An 18,781-nucleotide genomic window follows, 5' to 3' on the forward strand; every position below is an offset into this window, starting at 1 on the left:
AGAAAGATAATTTAAGACTAATAGGATTGTAATTTAACTGTACACCATATAATCATTGACACCTAATTAGAGTTAAGCTTTTTTAGACTTCATTGTACAGATTTGGATTTTGTCATGGAAATTAGTGGTGACTGTTTGAACTTGTAAGCACTGGCTCTATAGTGATCTGAGTTTCCCTCCCATGCAGATCGTGCCGCTAACTGAGCCAGTGTCACCTGCTTCTATTTCTCATTGCAGCCCTTATAATTGCACCAGCAATTTTAGGGACAAGAGAAATAACTTAGGTTTATTATATAATGTCTATCATCCCAATGGAGCCTAAATGAACTTTGCAGGTATAACAGGCTGATATGTAAGCTATCCCCAAGAATTGCAACATCCACCACTGAAATGCAGCCACCTCTGGCTGGAAATCATCAGGTATTTAACAGTACACAGCAACACTATGAAATTGTTCAGGACAGAGAGTAAAGAATGCTATATCTGATTGCCACTGCATTTGGGAATGTAGGTACAAAGAATTATTAGACAGGGTGAGAAGCTGAATTATTTGAATCTGGATTTAGTCCTAGACTATAAGGCCAGAAGGGAGCAGCAGATCATCAAGACTGACCTCCTGCATATCACAGCCCACCAACATCACCCAGCACCTGCACACTCAACCCAGCAACAGAAATGAGGTCAGAAGTAAATGAGATCCCCAGAAGACTAGACTACTATGTGCCAAAGGCAAAGAACAGGAGGGAGGGAGTGCACCAGTGCTCAAGGCCCCAGCAATGGCAGGGAAATGATTCGGTGAGATATTTACCCAGATCATCCTGGCAAGTGACATGCACTCACACCCTGCAGAGGAAGACAAACAACCCCCAAGCTCACTGCCAATCTGACCTGGGGGAAATTCCTTCCCAACCTCACATATGGTGATCATTTAAACCCTGAGCATGTGCACAAGAACCAACCAGCCAAGAACCTGTGAGAGAGAAAATGCTCAGGGCTCTGACCCACCCTGCCCAATGTCCCAACTCCAGCTGTGACCATTCCTGATGCTTCAGAGCAAGGAGGTAATAAAACCTCCCAGAATATACTGGGGGGGAAATCCCTTCCTGACCCGTGTTCAAGGCTGGCTGAAACATGAGCTTTAGGAACACAAGCTATAAACCAGAAGTGAGCCCCAGCGCTATTTGATCCCTGTCCTCCAGCATCACAAGTCACCCATCTTACAACTGCACTTCTACCTTTGTCCAGCTCTTTCTTAAAACTAAGTTGTTTGCCCCCACAACTCCTAGTGAGAGGCTGTTTCAGAACCTCTGATGGTTAGTAATCTTTTTCTAATTTCCAACCTGAATTTGTTCATGGCCAGTCTATAGCCATTTGTTCTTGTGCCAACATTGTTCTTTAGCTTAAATAGCTCTTCACCCTCCCTGTTGTTAGCCCCTTAATGTATTTATAGGGAGCAATCATATCCCATTGCAGCCTTCTTTTTGTGAGAATAAACAAGCCAAGCTCTTCCAGTCCCCTCATAAGATAGGCCTTCCATTCCCCTGATCATCCTGGTAGCTCATCTCTGCACCTGTTTCAGTTTAAATGAATCTTTCTTGAATATGGGTGACCAGAACTGTACACAATATTCCAGCTGATAGTTGTTAAACACAACTATGACATAATTGGCATCACAGAGACTTGGTGAGATAATACGCGTGACTGCAATATGGGTATAGAAGAGTACAGCTTGCTCAGGAAGGACAGGCGGGGAAAAAGGGAGGAGGTGTTGCCTTGTACATTACAAATGTATACACTTGCACTGAGCTTGAGGTGGAAATAGGAGACTGATTTGTTGAAAGTCTCGGCGGCTAAGGATGAAAGGGATAAAAAACCAAGGGTGATGTCATGATAGGAAGTCTGCTACAGACCATCTCACCAGGAAGAAGAGGTGGAGGAGGCTTTTTTAAAAACAACTAACAAGATCATCCAACGCATAGGACTTGACGGTGATGGGGGACTTCAACTACCCAGACGTCTGTTGAGGAAATAACACAGCAGGGCACAGATTATTCAACAAGCTCTTGGAATGTATTGGAGACAATTTTTTATTTCAGAAGGTGGAGAAGGTTGCTAGCCAAGAGGTTGTTCTAGACCTGATTTTGACAAATAAGAAGGAATGGGTTGAGAATTTGAAAGTGAAAGGCAGTTTAGGTGAAAATGATGATGAAATGGCAGAGTTCATGATTCTAAGGAATGGTAGGAGGGAAAACAGCACACTAAAGATATAAATTTCAAGAAGGCAGACTTTAGCAAACTCAGGGGGTTGGTAGGTAAGATCCCATGGGAAGCAAGTTTTAAGGGACAAACAGCTCAAGAGAGTTGGCAGTTTTTCAAAGAGACATTAAGGGCACAAGAACAAATTATCCCACCGCATAACAGAGGTAGGAAGTATGGCAAGAGACTACCCTTAACTAGGAGATCCTCAATGATCTGAAGCTCAAAAGAGTCCTACAAAAAGTGAAAATTAGGTCAAATTCCAAAGAATGACTATAAACAAATAACACAAGTATGTAGGGACAAAATTAGAAAGGCCAAGGCACACAATGAGATTAAACTAGCTAGAGACATAAAGGTTAACAAGAAAACATTCTACAAATACATTAGAAGCAAGAGGAAGACCAAGGACAGGGTAGGCCCATTTCTCAGGGAAGGGGGGAAAACAATAAAAGAAAATATGGAAATGGCAGGAGTCTAAACAACTTTTTTGTTTCACTTTTCACTGAAAAGATTAGTAGCGATTGGACATGTAACACAGTGAATGCCAGTGAAAGTGAGGTAGGGTTTGTGACTAAACTAGGGAAAGAACAAGTTAAAAATTACTTAGACAAGTTAGAAGTCTTCAAGTCACCAGGACCTGATGAAATACATCAGAGATTGCTTGTACTGATCTTCATCTTCCCTAATTTAACTAATAATTTCCCATGTGATACTATGTCAGATGCTTTATTGAAGTCTATATAGATTAGATCTACTGCACTTCCCTTATTTTTAAAAAAATCACTTATTTTCACAAAGAAGGAAATTAGGTTAGTCTGGCATGAGCTACCTTTGGTAAACACATGTTGCATTACATTACATCCTTCACCATGTACCTCTAGGAATTTAATTATTCTTTCCTTCATAGTTTGCTTTAAAATCTTGCATACCACTGAGGTCAGACTAACAAATCTGTAATTTCCGGGATCATGTTTTTCCCTTTCTTAAATATAGGTATGATATACGATATTTTCCACTCATGTGGTACAACCTTCAAATAGGTAGATTTATTAAAAATCCTTGCTACTGGATGAGCAGTCTCGTTTGCCAGTTGGTTCAGTATTCTGGACAGAAGTTATCTGGTCCTCCCATTTTGAGCACATTAAGATCTTTGAGTTTTCTTCCAGTTCAGTTGTGATCATTTCCATTTTAGACCCTCATTTCCATCAGCCGTGCAGCCTTCATGCCCATGATCCATATTATCATTGTTATTGAAAACGGAGGCAAAGTATTCATTTAGTTTTGGGGCCATACCTAGATTTTCTGTAATCTCCTTCCCATCTGCACTGCCTAGGAGCCCAACCTCATCCTCTCTTGTTCTTTCTTTCTTTATATAACTAAAAAACCTTTTATTATTTATTTTAATTTCCTTGGCAAGATCTAATTCAGCTTGATCTTTAGCAATTCTGACTTTTATTCCTACTTTTTCTAACCTCCACAAAGTAGCTTTCTTTGTTGATCACCCTCTTCTCCATTACTAAAGGCTTTCTGCTTATGCCTAATAATGTTTCTGAAGTGAATATTCATCCAGCAAAGTCAGGAGCCTTACCCTACAAGTTTTTTCCCCTTTCTTGGGATGCAAATTTCAGATAGCTTTTGTATAGCTGATTTGAAGAAATTCCAAGCCTCCTCCACATTAAATCCTTGAGCTCTTCAGTCCAGCTGACTTCTTTAACCAATTCTCTTAGTTTCCCAAAGTTGAAATTAAAAACCATAGTTGATGAACTGATTTTGATTATCTTTCCATTTAACTTAAAATGAAATCAACTCATGATCACTTGATCTAAAGTTATTTTTTACAGCCTACTCTTCTATAATGTCCTCACTACTAACTAAAGCCAAGACTCATATTACATCACCTCTTGTTGGTTCAGTGATGGTTTGATGAAGAAAACTTTCATCCATCACATCCAAGAATAACTGGGCCTTACCACTATTAGCAGCATTTCTTCTCCAATCTATATCTGGGAAGTTAAAGTCTCCCATTATGACACAGTTTTCAAAAGTATTCATCTCTATTAGTTTAAAAGAAATCACTATTCATCCGAGTCAGACCTGGGGTCTATAGCAGAGCCCTAAAGCTATCCCAACAAAACTTCTTTTACAATCCTTTCCTAAAGTGTTTTTGACCCAAACTGATTCTGTTTTGTCCATACTATCACTTCCTGTTTCTTTACAGTTTACCAATTTGTTGATGTACAATGCTACCCAACTACCTTTACCTTTATTCCTATCTCTCCTAAACAGCACATACCCTTCAATACCAGTCTATGTCTCACGAAGCTTAGGGTTGCTGAGACCTGGAGTTTGAGTTAAGTCCATTTGAGTGCAAGGGTCAACTACAAAGTTTGAAGCTGAACTGGAAATACTTCAGAGCTTGGGGTGTTTGCCTCTGGGATTTTGATCTGAGCCCATCTCTAGGAATTACCAGAGTTACAATTGAATTGAAAGAGAAGAATATATCTTTCAAGTGACAGTAAATAATAATGGTGGGATTGATGTGACAGCATTTTAAAGTATCACAAAACTTCAGTTTCAGATGTCTCAAAGAACAAATGAGAGAAGAGGAATTTTATTTTTTCAACTAATATATGGTGAATTGTTTGAAGTAGCAAATCATACAGTATATTGTTTTTGTTGTTCAACAGTTTGACATAGACAAAGAAGCAGGAGAGAGAGAGATTTACCATCGGTACTGTATGGAACGGGCATCTGTACATTGTGCCCATGTTTTCACCACGGTTTCTCAGATAACAGCCATAGAAGCAGAACACATGCTTAAGAGAAAAACCGGTAAGACTTGAACCAGACTTCCTATACTAACTTCTCACTGCGATTAAATTGCCCTTGATAAGATGAGAGGCAGACATACACAGAAAGACAGAGAGAGAGAGAGGCATACACAAAGGCCTTGCTACACTTAGGAAAACAACCATCGCTGATAATGGGTGTCAGCTGAATTGGAGATGAACGCATTTTACCTGCAAATGTAACCAAAGGCAAGTTAAATTCAGTACCATTTGAGTAACTGTGGTTAGCATCTGTGGGAGTCCAGGTTTGCCACCAGGATTGTTAGATTTTATTTCAGTAGGATTATTTAAACCCCAAGAGCTTTGTCTATATGAGTGCTCCCACACATGTTCCACTGAGCTGGTAAAAGCATCAGTGGGAATTTTTAAATAAATTTACCCACTGTTGACACACAGCCTGTGAACTTCTTTGTTTTGATGAGCTGAACACATAATGTTACATCAGCACTTAGAAACCAGTGATAGACCCTTTAGCAATATAGACAGACAGATGCTTTGATATAAGAAAGGGCTAATAAATGTAATTTTTTCCCTATGGTAATATTATTTTCTTTTATAAAAATAGGGAAGTGAATAGGCAAAACCAAAGTGTGATTCTAAGCAGTTCATTCCATTGCATGTCCTGGTGCTTAGAGGTCGAGCAAGCTGATACTTCTATCTTGATGTGTCTGGAAAGTACTGACAGAATATTTTGTGAGGACCAAGCCATGGAGTGCCAAATATGAGCATGCATTTTTAGGAAAAACACTACAAAAATATTTTGGAGACTATGGAGCAAATGATTTTCCAATATTAATTACTTCACCATTTCAAACATAAATATACTAAAATTGCTTTGTATTACATTACAGAATAGCACTCTCAATACATTCATTCTTCGTTTATTTTTTACAATTTTATTGTAAAAGAATGTGCGTGGAAGGTTTTAGATTGACAGCCCTGAAATCCTGTCAGGCCATAAAATAGGCAATGGTCAGGCCCAGGCAATGGTATTCTTGTTACCACAGCAATACCACCTTGCTTTAATGCCTCAACCCTAACCTGTGTAGCTTATGCGCAGGGATAAGAGCGAAGTGCACGCTCTATTGCCTCTTCACCCTTTGCCTCACTACTGAGACTTGCAATAAGGGCACTGTCAGTGTTAAATTTATGTCCAGGATTTTCAAAATGACTCATTTTTGTGGGTTGTCTAGTTCCTGGAGCACCTTAAGGAGCCTGGTTTGCAGAAAGAGCGGAGCACCTGCCCTCTGAAAATCAGGTTTCCCTAAGATGTCTCCTGTTGAGCATGCAAAAAAATGAGACATCCAAAATCAGTGGTCTCTCTTGAAAACCCAGGCCTATGCTTTTTGAGTTGTAGAAGCTTAAAAAATTGTACTGATCTGATTCCAGTACAATTTTGTGGCTCAAGCCTGTAAACCCTGCACAAATAGGGTTTCCACTGAAGTCAGGGAGAATTTCTGTGTACAGTGACCTTGCAGGATTGTGACTCTTATTTTTACTCCTGAAACTTTGATTTGGTTTCTTCTATGTGTGTTAAGTTTTGGGGTTTTTATTTAAAAAAAAAAAAAAAAAAAAAGCTATTGAGATTTGTTGAGTTTCATGCTGAAATGAAGTTAGATGAAATGAGTTGAAATTAAACAGGAGTTTGTAACAAGGCTTGTAACTAGACATTTGTAACTAAGGGATAACAGAGGCCCTTAGTTATAAGTGGACACAAGTGGGTACTGCTGTAAATGTGATTTGATGTGAACTGGCATACATACTGTAGTAGTCTTTGAATCTTAGGACATAAGCAAGTATATTTGAATCTATTTCAGCCTTCCATTAATGTGACAAACTGCTGGCTTGTGATAAGTAAAGTTGTGAAATCCACATGGACATTGATTGCTCAAAAAGGTCAATAATCCTTCAGTAGATCATTAAGCTTGAAACCTACCCAAGGGCCATTATTGCTACCTAGGGCTATTATCAGCTTGCTCGTCCTCTAAGCACCAGGACAGTGAAGTGAGTCAGCTTTTTTATGTACTCTAGAAAATCACATAAAAAAAATTGGAATAATTGTCATCCACACACTGAGCGTTTGCTGCTGAGTTTATTGAGAAGGCAGCTCCATAACAAACTCTCCAGCTATAAGCAATTATAGAATCATAGAAATGTAGGTCTAGAAGAGACCTTGAGACGTCCTCAGGTGTAGCCCCCTGTAGCGAAGCAGGATCGTATTCTTCATTGCAAGGCCTGGGAGCCAGTGGCAGCTCCCATCGACCCTAAGTGCGGCTCCCCGACTAATTGTTTGTATTCCAATTTATTTTATTTTTAGCATTAGACTATGTACCGAGCCTATCAAAGTCTGCTTTCTTTACACATCACATTGACTACATGGTACGATGTGTGCCAATAAGTACATCTAAGTATATCCGTTGTATAATAACCGTAATATTACCATAGCAACCAATGTGTTAATTTAGTAGTTGATGTGGCTCTCACATTGAAGGTTTTTTGCCAAAGTGGCTCCCGCTTGAAAAATAGTGAAGATCACTGACCTAGACCATAACTGACAGGGGTTTGTTCAACCTGTTCTTAAAAACCTCCGGTGATGGGCATTCTACAGCCTCCCTTGGAGGTTTGTTCCAGAGCCTAGCTACCCCTATTGTTAGAAAGCTTTTCCTAATATCTAACCTAAATCTCCCTTGCAGCAGATTAAGCCCATTATTTCTTGTCCTACCTTCAGAGCATACGGAGAGCAATTGATCACCATCCGTATTATAACTTCCCTTAACATATTTTAGGACTGTTAACAGGTTCCTCCCAGACATCTTTTATCAAGATTAAACATGCCCAGTTATGTTAACCTGTCCTAATAGGTCAGATTTTCTAAATCTTTTATCATTTTTGTAGCTCTACTCTGAACTCTCTCCAATTTATCACCATCTAAATTGTGGCACCCAGAACTGGACACAGTACTCCAGCTGAGGTCACACCAGTGCCGAGTAGAGTGGGACAGTTACCTCCCATGTCTGACATACAACACTCTTGTTAATACACCCCAGAATGATATTAGTCTTGCTCAAAGCTGCGTCACATTGTTGGCTCATATTCGGTTTGTGATCCACTATAACCCTCAGATCCTTTTCAGTAGTGCTATTTCCTAACCATTTATACCACATTTTGTAGTTGAGTCTTTGACTTTTCTTTCCTAAGTGAAGTTCTTTGCACTTGTCTTTATTAAATTTCTCCTTGTTGAATTCAGACTGTAAGGCATTGGGCCGTCCCTCCCTTCTTCCCTCCCTCCCGTCTGGCAGGGCGGCCATGTCCCCTCCGTATGGCACTTCGGTGGGGGAAAAAGCACAAAGAAGGGAAATATTATGGCTCAAGGCTCAGGACCCTCAGACAGGGGGCTGAATAGGCAAGCAGCCTATGGTCCCAGGCCCTCTGGCAGAGGGTGAGCACCAACACAGTCTAGGGGCTCACATGCAGGGGGTGAGCAGCATCAGGCCTCCTGGCCTTTGATGAGATAGCTGCCACCTCAGAGGTGGGGTTGGCAGCAGGGGAGGGGTTAGGGAGACCCGGCCCCACCCTTCTCCACCAGGTCCCAGCCCAGGGCCCTACCAGTAGCGGAAGCTTTTGCCATTGGGTCAGCAGGGTCCAAGCCGAAACGCACTGACATAGTATCAGGCCACAGCACAACTGGACTATTGTCTAGTTCCCCTGGGCTACCTCCTACCTCCCCTTGCTGGAGCAACTGGATCTCGGGTTGTCGTCTGTCTTTCTGGGGTAAACAGCAATTGGTAACCCCAACAGCTCCTTGGCATCCTAAGCAGTTGGCAGTGCTGGCAGCTCCTTGGTGTCCCAGGTGGCAGGTAGCTCTGGCAACTTCTTTGGGTCCTCAGCAGCAAGCAGCTCCAGCAGCTCCTCCACGGCTGCTCCAGCCCAATTGAGCTAGAGGGCTTCCCCTTCCTGTCTCACTCTTCTGCTTCCGGCAGGGCAGGCGTGGGTGTTCTGGCACCGTCCACCAGAGGGCGGGTGGGGGTTTTTCCCTGTCCATCTCTAAGAGAGGCCACACCCCCTCGCTACACAGACCAATTCTTTAATTTATCAAGGTCATTTTGAATTCTAATCCAGGGCACCAAAATACTTGCAACCCTTCCCAGTTTGGTGTCATCTGCAAATTTTATAAGCAAATTCTCCACCCCATTATCCAAATCATTAATGAAAATATTGAATAGTAGCAGGCCCCTGTGATACCCCACTAGATACAGCCTCTCAGTTTGACAGCATACCATTGATAACTACTCTTTCAACCAGCCATGGACCCAATTTACAGTAATTTAAACTAGACTGTATTTCCCTAGTTTACTAATAAGAATATAATGAGGCATTGTGTCAAAAGCCTTACTAACATTAGGATATCTCAACATCTACTACTTTCCCCCATCCACTAAGCCAGTAGCCCTGTCAAAAAGGAAATTAGGTTGGTTTGGCATGATTTGTTCTTGTCAAATCCATGCTGGCTATTCCTTATAACCCTATTATTCTGTAGGTGCTTATAAATTGAGTGTTTAATAATTTGTTCCAGTATCTTTCCAGATATTGAAGTTACGCTGACTGGTCTATAATTGCCTAGGTCCTTTTAGTTTCCATTTTTTAAGGCAAGGTACTATATGTGCCCTTCTCCAATCTTCTGGGACCCTACCCATCCTCCATGAGTTCTCAAAGATATTTGCTAACAGATCCGAGATTGCTTCAGCTAGTTACTTAAGTACCCTAGCATGAATTTCATCAGGCCCTGCTGACCTGAACACATTTAACCTGTTGTTTTTTTTTTGCTTGCATTCCTTCCCCCTCCTTGTCAAAATTAATTGAATATCTGGTCACCATTAACCTTTTTAGTAAAGACTGAAGCAAAATAGGTGTTAAACACCTCAGCCTTCTTGATGTCATCAGTTAATAGCTCTCCTTCCCTGCTAAGTAGAGCACCTACACTTTCCTTCATCTTTCTCTTGCTTCTAATATATTTAAAGAGCCTCTTCTTATTGCCTTTTTTGTTTCTTGCTAGGTAAGTATGGTGATCATGGCAATGTCTACTACCCCCCAGTAACATTAAGGTTGCATCATCATTTTCATTATAAACTTCATTAATTCCTTTGGGGGAGCAGTCGAGGGACGGAAAGTGACCTAAGTGGTGCAGTAGATACAAGGTAAATGTATATAAAACATTGGCGCTGGCCCCAAGAATGGCCTCAAATTGGAAGCAGAGGATGCAAGACTGAGATGAATTGGCTGCCTTCGGTAGGAGTTTACACAATGCTGGAATTATGTGGATTCCAGCTAATGCTATCAGTGTTTCTTTCAAGGGCTCTAAATTCAATCAACGGTTTACAATAAACCAAATTTTCCAGAAATGTGACCTTCAAATGTAAACATTCCCTCAGAAATTTCACTTACAGAGAAGAAGTTGTTCCATCTCTAATGTACAAATCTCCATTCTCATTAGCTGAAAATTACTGTTTTGAGTCTTTTTGCTCTTATCATAGTCTATAATTTTATTAAACGGTCTCTTGATTGATATTCGAGAAGAGTCTGAACCAAAAGTCTGGATCCATACAGCAAGGAAATGTAGATATCAGTCTACATCTAGATCTAGATCTAAACTTCATGTCTTGACAATAGCTCCGAATGTGTTCAACCAAAATCACAGATCCAGAGTCTGGAAAAAATATGGCTCAGATGCTGAACTTTGTGACTCAGATTCATCTCTAAGGAATATCCTATTTTGTGATTCCTATCTAAATTTGTGCCAGTTTCCTTCCTATAAATGTAGCAATCCAATAACTCTTAATTTGATCTATTATTACCAACTTTGAAAATAATTAAATAATGAAAGGAAAAATCCATTCATTCATTCATTCAATGAAAAAATCCAAAACAAAAACCCTAATTCATTGAATGAATCCACCTAAATTCTCCCAACCCAAGGGCACATTTCTTAACACACTTTCAAACTAATTGATTCTGCCATTATTAAATGTTTAGCACAAAAGGAGAAGTTGGATTCTCCAGTCCACTAAGGCAGCACAGAATGGATGGAAGCTGGTCAGAATTAATAAGCTGAGAATTCCCCTTGTTTTGGAAAAAGCACCGCTGGCCTAGAACTGGTGCATATGGCACAGCTACATCCTGCACTATCTACTTCCACCCCTAGCACAAGCGGTGTATCAGAGGAAGGAGAGGGCAGGTTGGTGGTAGGAATAAGGTGAGGTGGAGCAGAACTCTGTTCTGCTGAGGTAAGGTCCTTTAGGGTGGAGTATAGTTAGAGCACTTGCTCAGCAGCTCTAATGGCTACGTGAGCCTGGGCAGCACCAGATCAGATAGCCACAGCCTCCTCCCTGCTGGACCTGTTCAGGTTTTGCTTGGTTGTAGCTGAGAATCCAGACCTAGGAATTTACCAGAGAAAGGTTCTGTGCTAAATGAAGATCTTCAGTCACTTGAAATTTATTGGGTGGTCCATTCATTATAGGATTAAATCATTTGCATTTTACGGCTACTAATAAGGACTGTAAGTTACTATACTGCTATTCAACCTAAAGAATCTCAAAACACATACAGTAGACAGGGATCACTTACCCATCATAGAAATTCAGGCATGTCTGGAGTGGAACATGACAGTCATTTTGAAGAAAATCATTTAAAATGGCAAAGCCATTTATCTTGAAAAATGACAGGCAAGCACCGTAAATTGAACATGGAGAATGTTATTGATGGCACTTTTAAAAATTGCCTAAATATGTATTGGCACAAAAGAACTATAGCTGTTCCAAAGAAGGCACTGGGGTCTCCTGAGTAAATAAGAGACATATGTGTAATTTATTGGTTGCGTCTTTACATGTTATGGAGCTATAAATGATACACTTTGGGAAAAAACTTAAATGTCAAACATTTTTCCTGGAGACCTAATGGCTGTGATGTTCAAGCTCCATATTATGGATAGGGTTCTGTTAAAGAGTCTGTAGTTTCTATCATTAAATTATTGATATGAATGGGAGCTTGTCATGTGTATTGACAGCAGAGACTAGACCCAGTTTTATGTGTGTGAGCCAAAAACCCAGCATGGTGTTACTAGCTGTTGTGCTTCGGGATATGGGGGTCTTTTGGATGAAACATAAAACTGAGGACCAGACTGCTTATGATCACTAGAGATCCCATGACACTTCTTAAGAGAATAAAGGGTATTAACCCCAGTGCCAGAAGGGTTATCTGGTAATTACCTCTTGCATCTCTACAGACTCCCGTAGTTAGACACGGTAGGCCAGCTAGTGAAAAATGGGAGCAGATCTATTAAAGTCAATAGTGCTACACTGAATTATGCTACCTCAGGCACTGGCTCCCTGTTCTCTTCACTTTCCGTTCTAAACTGCTCTGTGTTCCTGGGGCTGACTCCACTTCTCCTGGAAGGAGATGGAATTCTTCCCATTTATTCTAACGGGTTTTAGAGCACACTCCTAAACAGCTGCATGCTCCACCACAGTGGAAATTGCAGTTCAGTGGTGAAAGGAGAGAACCATTATATACCCATAATCCTCTATTTGTTAAACACTTTGAGATCCTCAGATGAGGGAGGCTACAGAAGTGCAAACTACTATTGTGTAGCTTTTTTCAGGAGAAACCTAAAATATTTTGAAGAGCAGTGCATTTTTTAAAATACATATGTTCTATTCTGTGTATTCCAGTAGTGCCCAGAGACTCCTTATTAGGATGTGGGCCTATCGGGCTATGCAATGTACAAACATCTAATAAAAGGCATTCCCAGTCCTGAAGAACTCTCAATTCATAGAGGCAAACCAGAGAAGTGTTGGGAAAAGGGCATGTGACATACAAGCAGAGGGCTAAATACTGGCATTTAGCCACAGCCTTGCTTTTGCAGGTTTCCTCCTGGAGCTCCCCACTTGCAAATGTTGATGTTCCAGCATCAACTCATTCACACTGACAGCATGTTAAATTATAGTTCAGCAGGTGAAAAATGATTCAAAGCAACTTTGATGCTATAGATAGTATGGTGACTCTTTTAGTGGCCCTATGGTCAAAAGACCCCTGGTTAGAGGAGTAAATCTGGAGCTGAATTGAAAATTGAACATTGTGGAGTTACCTTGGAATTACATCAGTGTAACTAAGATCAAATTTGGTCCAAAGTCTTCTGCTGTTTTAATAGACATGCACCAATGAACAAGCTATAGAGCTAGAGAATGCCATTTCCCCATCATGGGCAATAAGTGCATCTTTAAATATTTTGGTTCTTTCCTTAAAGATATATACCTCTGCCTTTTCTTTGCTTTTCCAGATGTTGTTACTCCAAATGGCTTGAACATTAAGAAATTTTCAGCAATGCACGAATTTCAGAATTTGCATGCCATGTACAAGGCTAGGATCCAAGACTTCGTTCGAGGCCATTTCTATGGGTATGCTTTTACTTTTCAAAATTAGCATCTGGTTGTGCAGACTTTTTACAGCAGGACCCAGAGTAGGTAGACTGCAAAGAGTACTTCATATCTGAGGTGGAATGTAACCTAGTGATTCAAGTGACCTGACTGGGAGATATGATACAAATCCTAGATTTCATTCCTGGCTCTGCTTAGTACCTTGTAGGATCAGGCAGAAGGTGAAGTTTTTGCTACTTGCCCAAGATGGAGCTCAATGGTCACTTTAATATGAAGTACAGAAGGCAACCCTTAACTTTCCGATGATCATGGGACAGAAAAGCAGCTGCTATATGTCAGTGACCTTTACTGATTAGAGAATTCCTCTGTGCTTTGTTTGATCACATATTGAACCATTTTGTGTTTGTTTGCTTGGTTTCAGCCATCTTGACTTCAACCTTGAAAGGACCTTGTTTTTCTTCATTGCTGGGAGATATGAATATTCAAACAAAGGAGCTGATATGTTTCTAGAGGCCTTATCCAGATTAAATTTCCTGCTGAGGGTAAGAAAGCACTTGGAAATGCAGATAGGAGATATCTTATACACACACTTAATTCTATCAAGACAATATTCACCCAAGTGTATAGGTCACATAAGAGAATCTCCACACTATGTTTTTGTTAATTGTAATATCTGTGATCCCATAGCAATATGATGACTTTCTTGCTTACCTTCATAGACTTTTCTGTCAGTTGGAGTGCCCATACTTTGCCCAACTAAAGGCTCTCACTGGCTGCCCCAGCTCCTTCCAACAATGTTTAGCCAGGGGACTTGGAGTTTTGCCCATTAAGGACCAATTTCTAAGTACTACCATTCCTGTGCTTGGGCAGGAAGGGGCAAAAGTAGCTTCAAATATCATGGGGCAGTCCGAGTTCTGCTTGGCTCAGTCTAAATTCAAATCAGCCTCAGGGCTGCTGTAAATTGAACTCTACTTCCCATGGCCCCGGGAATCAAGGAAAAGCAGTAGTACAGTGTGGTACGGCCATACCTCCTTGCTATCTTGACCTGCCCCCAATATATCTCCTACACTAGTGAAACGGAGCAAGACCAACATAGATCCCTTATGCCATCTCTGTCTAGCTGAGGAGGCACTGTGCCCAGGGGTAATTCTCAGGAGGCTTGCTCTCTGGTCAATGTCTGATTCAAAACAGGGTCTACTGGGCAAGAGCACATATTAATAAAATGTATTATTTTCCTCTCGGCAGACAATAGTGTGGATGCAGATAGTTTACACACACACAGTAAGTGCTATCAGTGTGACATTCGCCCAAGTGAATGTGTAGGTCACATGCAAGAATTTTCACACCATTAAAGCCCTGTGCTGAAGTACAGGGGACAGGCGGGAAGATTGTACAGGCGAACATCTATATACCCTTTGTTCACTGTGGCCGTCTTCCCTTGCTCCCAATAGACTGGAGTGGAAAGGCTGTTGGAACAGGCCACAAGAGATCTTATCTGGACCCAGTGACCACCAAGTCCTGCACAGAGAGTTCAAAGGGGCAGAGATTGCTCTTCCAGCCCTTCTGTCTGCCTGCAAACTGGGGAATGAATTTTATCTAGTTTCCAGTTTAGCCCCCCTCTCTCATTAGGCTTTTTTGTGTGGGAAAGTTTAATTTAATTCTCAGAGACTTTCCCTTGTATTGAAACTGTGTTATTGTCCAAAGACTTGTGGAGGCTTTGCATAGTCACCCAGCTACCGCAGGAAAATGTGGTCCCCACCCCAGCTCAAGCAGAACTTTCCTCACCTCTGGGACTCTAAAATCTAGAGGCTAAAGAAATTTCCATTAAACTCTAGGTACAGCAGATTGGTAAAAATAGAAGACACAATTGACTTTTAAACTGATTCCTTTTGTGAGACAGAAGGACGGACTCATGACTAATAGGCTTCTCCGCCACCCAACAGGGACTTTGTGGGGAAGTAGAACTACTGTTTGTGCCTATTGTGGAATGTTCCTGCCTGCTTCACTTCATCCACTGCAGCTTCTGTGCACCTACAGTGCTGCCCTGTGTTCTGTATACAGTGTATTTAGTAGCAGTTCAGTGATGAATCCTTAATATCCAAAGGGACAAAAATGAAAAACCTAGTGAACCATAGAGAAATATTAGAAGACCTGCTTGCCATCTTAACTCCTTTTCAGTGTGGCTCTCATAACTTTATCATGAGTCTTGTGATATTTCATGTTTTTCTTAAACCCTGGGGTCACGGGATCACAGGAGAATCGTGTTTTTCATTTTTTTAAAGTAATTTTCTGGCCCTCATGGTTCCAGAGAGAGCCTGAGAATATAAATCAAGCATGCACCTTAGGGGTTCAAACACCAGAAGGCATATAAATAAACCTCAAAATGTATTATTTTTAAAAATGTCATATTTTTAAGGCAATCACATGATTTTGGAGATCTGACCATCATTTCTGAACACTTGGGGTTGGCAATACTGCCTTTGTCATGTATCTCAAATCATCCCATATTAAATAAAATAAATTAGATCATGGTGAGGTATATGAAAACCAGGATCCCAAGTCCTCTCTCATTTGCACTGGTTTAAATAGTTACACTACTGAAGCTAATGGAGTTAGGCTGGTGTAAAACTATATGGGTATGTAAGAGGAAAATTGGGGGCCAAGATTTTCAAAACTGTCTTGTGAGTTTGTGTCTCAGTTGTCGGTTGCCCAACTAAGACACCGTAAAGGGGATCAAACTGTGTGATTAGGCAGGATGGCCTAGTGGATGGTGCACTGGCTTAGGACTCAGGAGACCTGCGTTCTATTCCTGGTTTTGCCACTGGCTTGCTGTTGTGTCCTTACATAAGTCAAGTCATTGCTTTGTGCCAGTTTTCCCATCTGTAAAATAGGGATAATGATACTGAGCTCCTTTGTAAAGCACTCGAGATCTACTGATAGAAAATGCTAAGAATTCACTCACTGAAAAATCAGGTCCCTTTAAGATGTCTCAAGTTGGGCACCAAAAACTGAAGTCCTCATAATCATTAGTCACTTTTTCAAAATATTGGCCAGGATCTGCACCTCCCCCACACCTGCTTTTAATATATACAAATATAGATATAAAGATAGCTATATAAACTGCATAGAAAAATTGGATGAAAGAGATTATCATTTATTTGCAAATGTTGGTAATACAGAGCTTCATTGTCCTATTGTTCTTAACACAGTCTGTGCTGATTCTCCACTACAATTGCCCTACTGCCATCATCCACTGACATAGGACAGGGTTTCCTGCAATAGCAGGGACTGGACTCAGTGACCCAGGAGTCCCTTCCAGTCCTGTGTTCCTATGCCATTGAAATCAGTGAGCTGATAGGACGTACTCGAACTGTTCATCAACACAACAGGTCACCTTATACTGGTGATTAAATGTGTTCTAACATTAGCCATGTTTTAGCGGCATTCACCCAGCTAAGGTTTACTAATACAGTTTTACAGCTAATGTCTTGCCTAATGAAGAGGAGAAAGAATTGCTTAAGTGATGCATCGCACAGGTCTATTATTGTATCTAATTAATGACGACATTAACAAAAAGTGTTGCTGACAAGCATCATAGAGAACATCCAGTCTGCAATTATTGCTGAGGGTAATCCAATTGGGAACAGAAACTAGCTGTGCTATTTGTGACTCTAGGAATGCTTCCCTTCCCATACTTCTCAAATGGATGTCCAGGAGTGTGTGTGATCTCTAAAAATATATGGCATCTGATGAAAATATTTGTAGATATTTTAGAGCCCTTTTTGTTATGGTTTGAAAGCTGTGTTGAAATGTTGAAGGTAATAACATATACACTGGGACAGATCCTTGCTAACAGCTGAGGGTGTGGCAAAAGGGACCTTGTATCTGCCCTAAAGAGGGCTGATGAGGCATTCCCCCAGCATGGGAGAATCCACAGCTGGCATAAAGCTGGTTTGTTTTATACCACCTGCTTGCCCGAACCCCTCAGGTACACAGGTAGATAGGAAGGATGCTGGCAGTCGGGGGGAAAAGCCAGTAGCGTACTGTGCTGCAGCAATATTCAGCCATTGGAGCAGCCCTGTTGGGACCAATCCAGTTGCAGTAACCTAGCTCATCTCTTAAGTGGCCAATGGATTGGGACAATGGAAGAGACCCTCCTCAGCTGCACTAAGAGAAAGCACTCTGGGCCATTGTAGTGATAATAAGGGACATACATCTGTGGAATAGATCTTAAGGATACAGAAGCAAACTTTTCTGAAGTTCAAGATGTTTGGATCCCAGGTTTTGGTTCATGTCCTTTTCTAATATATATCTTTCTCAACGTCTTTCAAAATTTTCTAAAGGGTGCCAGTAACTCTATAACAGGAACTGTCAAATATTTTAGGCTCATAATGTAGATGTGCTACTATTAAATGAAACACGTTTATACTGCCTAATGTTAATAGAGATGCTTATAAATTTAAAAAAAAACAATTGTGTTTTTATTCTATGTAAATATTTCCCTGAAGCTTTGGAAATATAGACTCCTTCACCTGACCTGCACAGAGCCCCAGGCAGGGTCCAACCCCACAGACCTCATTGCAGGATCAGAGTCTTCTTGAACAACTAGTTAAAATGTGATGGGTTCTGCTGACCATCTGTTTGAAAGCTTGTCTGGACCAGCGTGGATGAGGTTTCCATATCGTCTGGGATCTGTTAGTTTCTGCATAATGATTTCTTGTTAACATTAGATGTTTTCCCTCTGTCTTTTCTCTGTTTAGGTTCACAGAAGTGATATTACAGTTGTAGTGTTCTTCATCATGCCAGCAAAGACAAACAATTTCAATGTGGAAACACTGAAGGGCCAAGCAGTACGAAAGCAACTATGGTAATCATTATTCTTATCGATGCTCTTGAATGGTGAATTGAAGGGATAAGTGAATGGCTTTGGTGGTGAATAACGCTCATTACTTTTCTACTTTCAAGATTGTAAGTAACTTGAGTCCATTTGTGGGGAGCAGGAAGATAAGGCTAATAAATCAGGGCAAGTTTTCTAGCTCTTCCGTTTTTTAGCTTATTAACAAGGAACCTGATTCTCAACAGCTTTGCCTTCGTCACCATTTGTACCCCATGGAAAGTGGATGTTCAACACTAACATTCAGATCAGAAGGTTAGCATTTTACATGCACTTCACACAGGTGTAAATGACAACACAGGATACAAGGCAGTGGGGAATCAAGCCCTGAGTCTTCTGTCTGATTCTGA

At 40.9% G+C, this 18,781-nt stretch overlaps 1 protein-coding gene across 3 annotated transcripts in view; it reads left to right on the plus strand.

Moving 5' to 3' along the window:
- Nucleotides 1–18,781, plus strand: part of GYS2 (glycogen synthase 2) — a 70,431-nt gene that overhangs the window by 26,551 nt on the left and 25,099 nt on the right. For all 3 annotated transcript variants that reach the window (XM_067559246.1, XM_067559245.1, XM_067559247.1), the window contains 4 exons: nucleotides 4,947–5,091; nucleotides 13,441–13,558; nucleotides 13,959–14,079; nucleotides 18,298–18,404. In XM_067559246.1, coding sequence (XP_067415347.1) covers nucleotides 4,947–5,091; nucleotides 13,441–13,558; nucleotides 13,959–14,079; nucleotides 18,298–18,404 — 491 coding nt within the window. The remainder of the gene's footprint in view (nucleotides 1–4,946; nucleotides 5,092–13,440; nucleotides 13,559–13,958; nucleotides 14,080–18,297; nucleotides 18,405–18,781) is intronic.

This window comes from Emydura macquarii, unplaced genomic scaffold (genome assembly GCF_026122565.2).
Source record: "Emydura macquarii macquarii isolate MOO-44397 ecotype Brisbane River unplaced genomic scaffold, CSIRO-AGI_Emac_v2 contig_2205, whole genome shotgun sequence".
NCBI classification, from domain to species: Eukaryota; Metazoa; Chordata; order Testudines; family Chelidae; genus Emydura; species Emydura macquarii.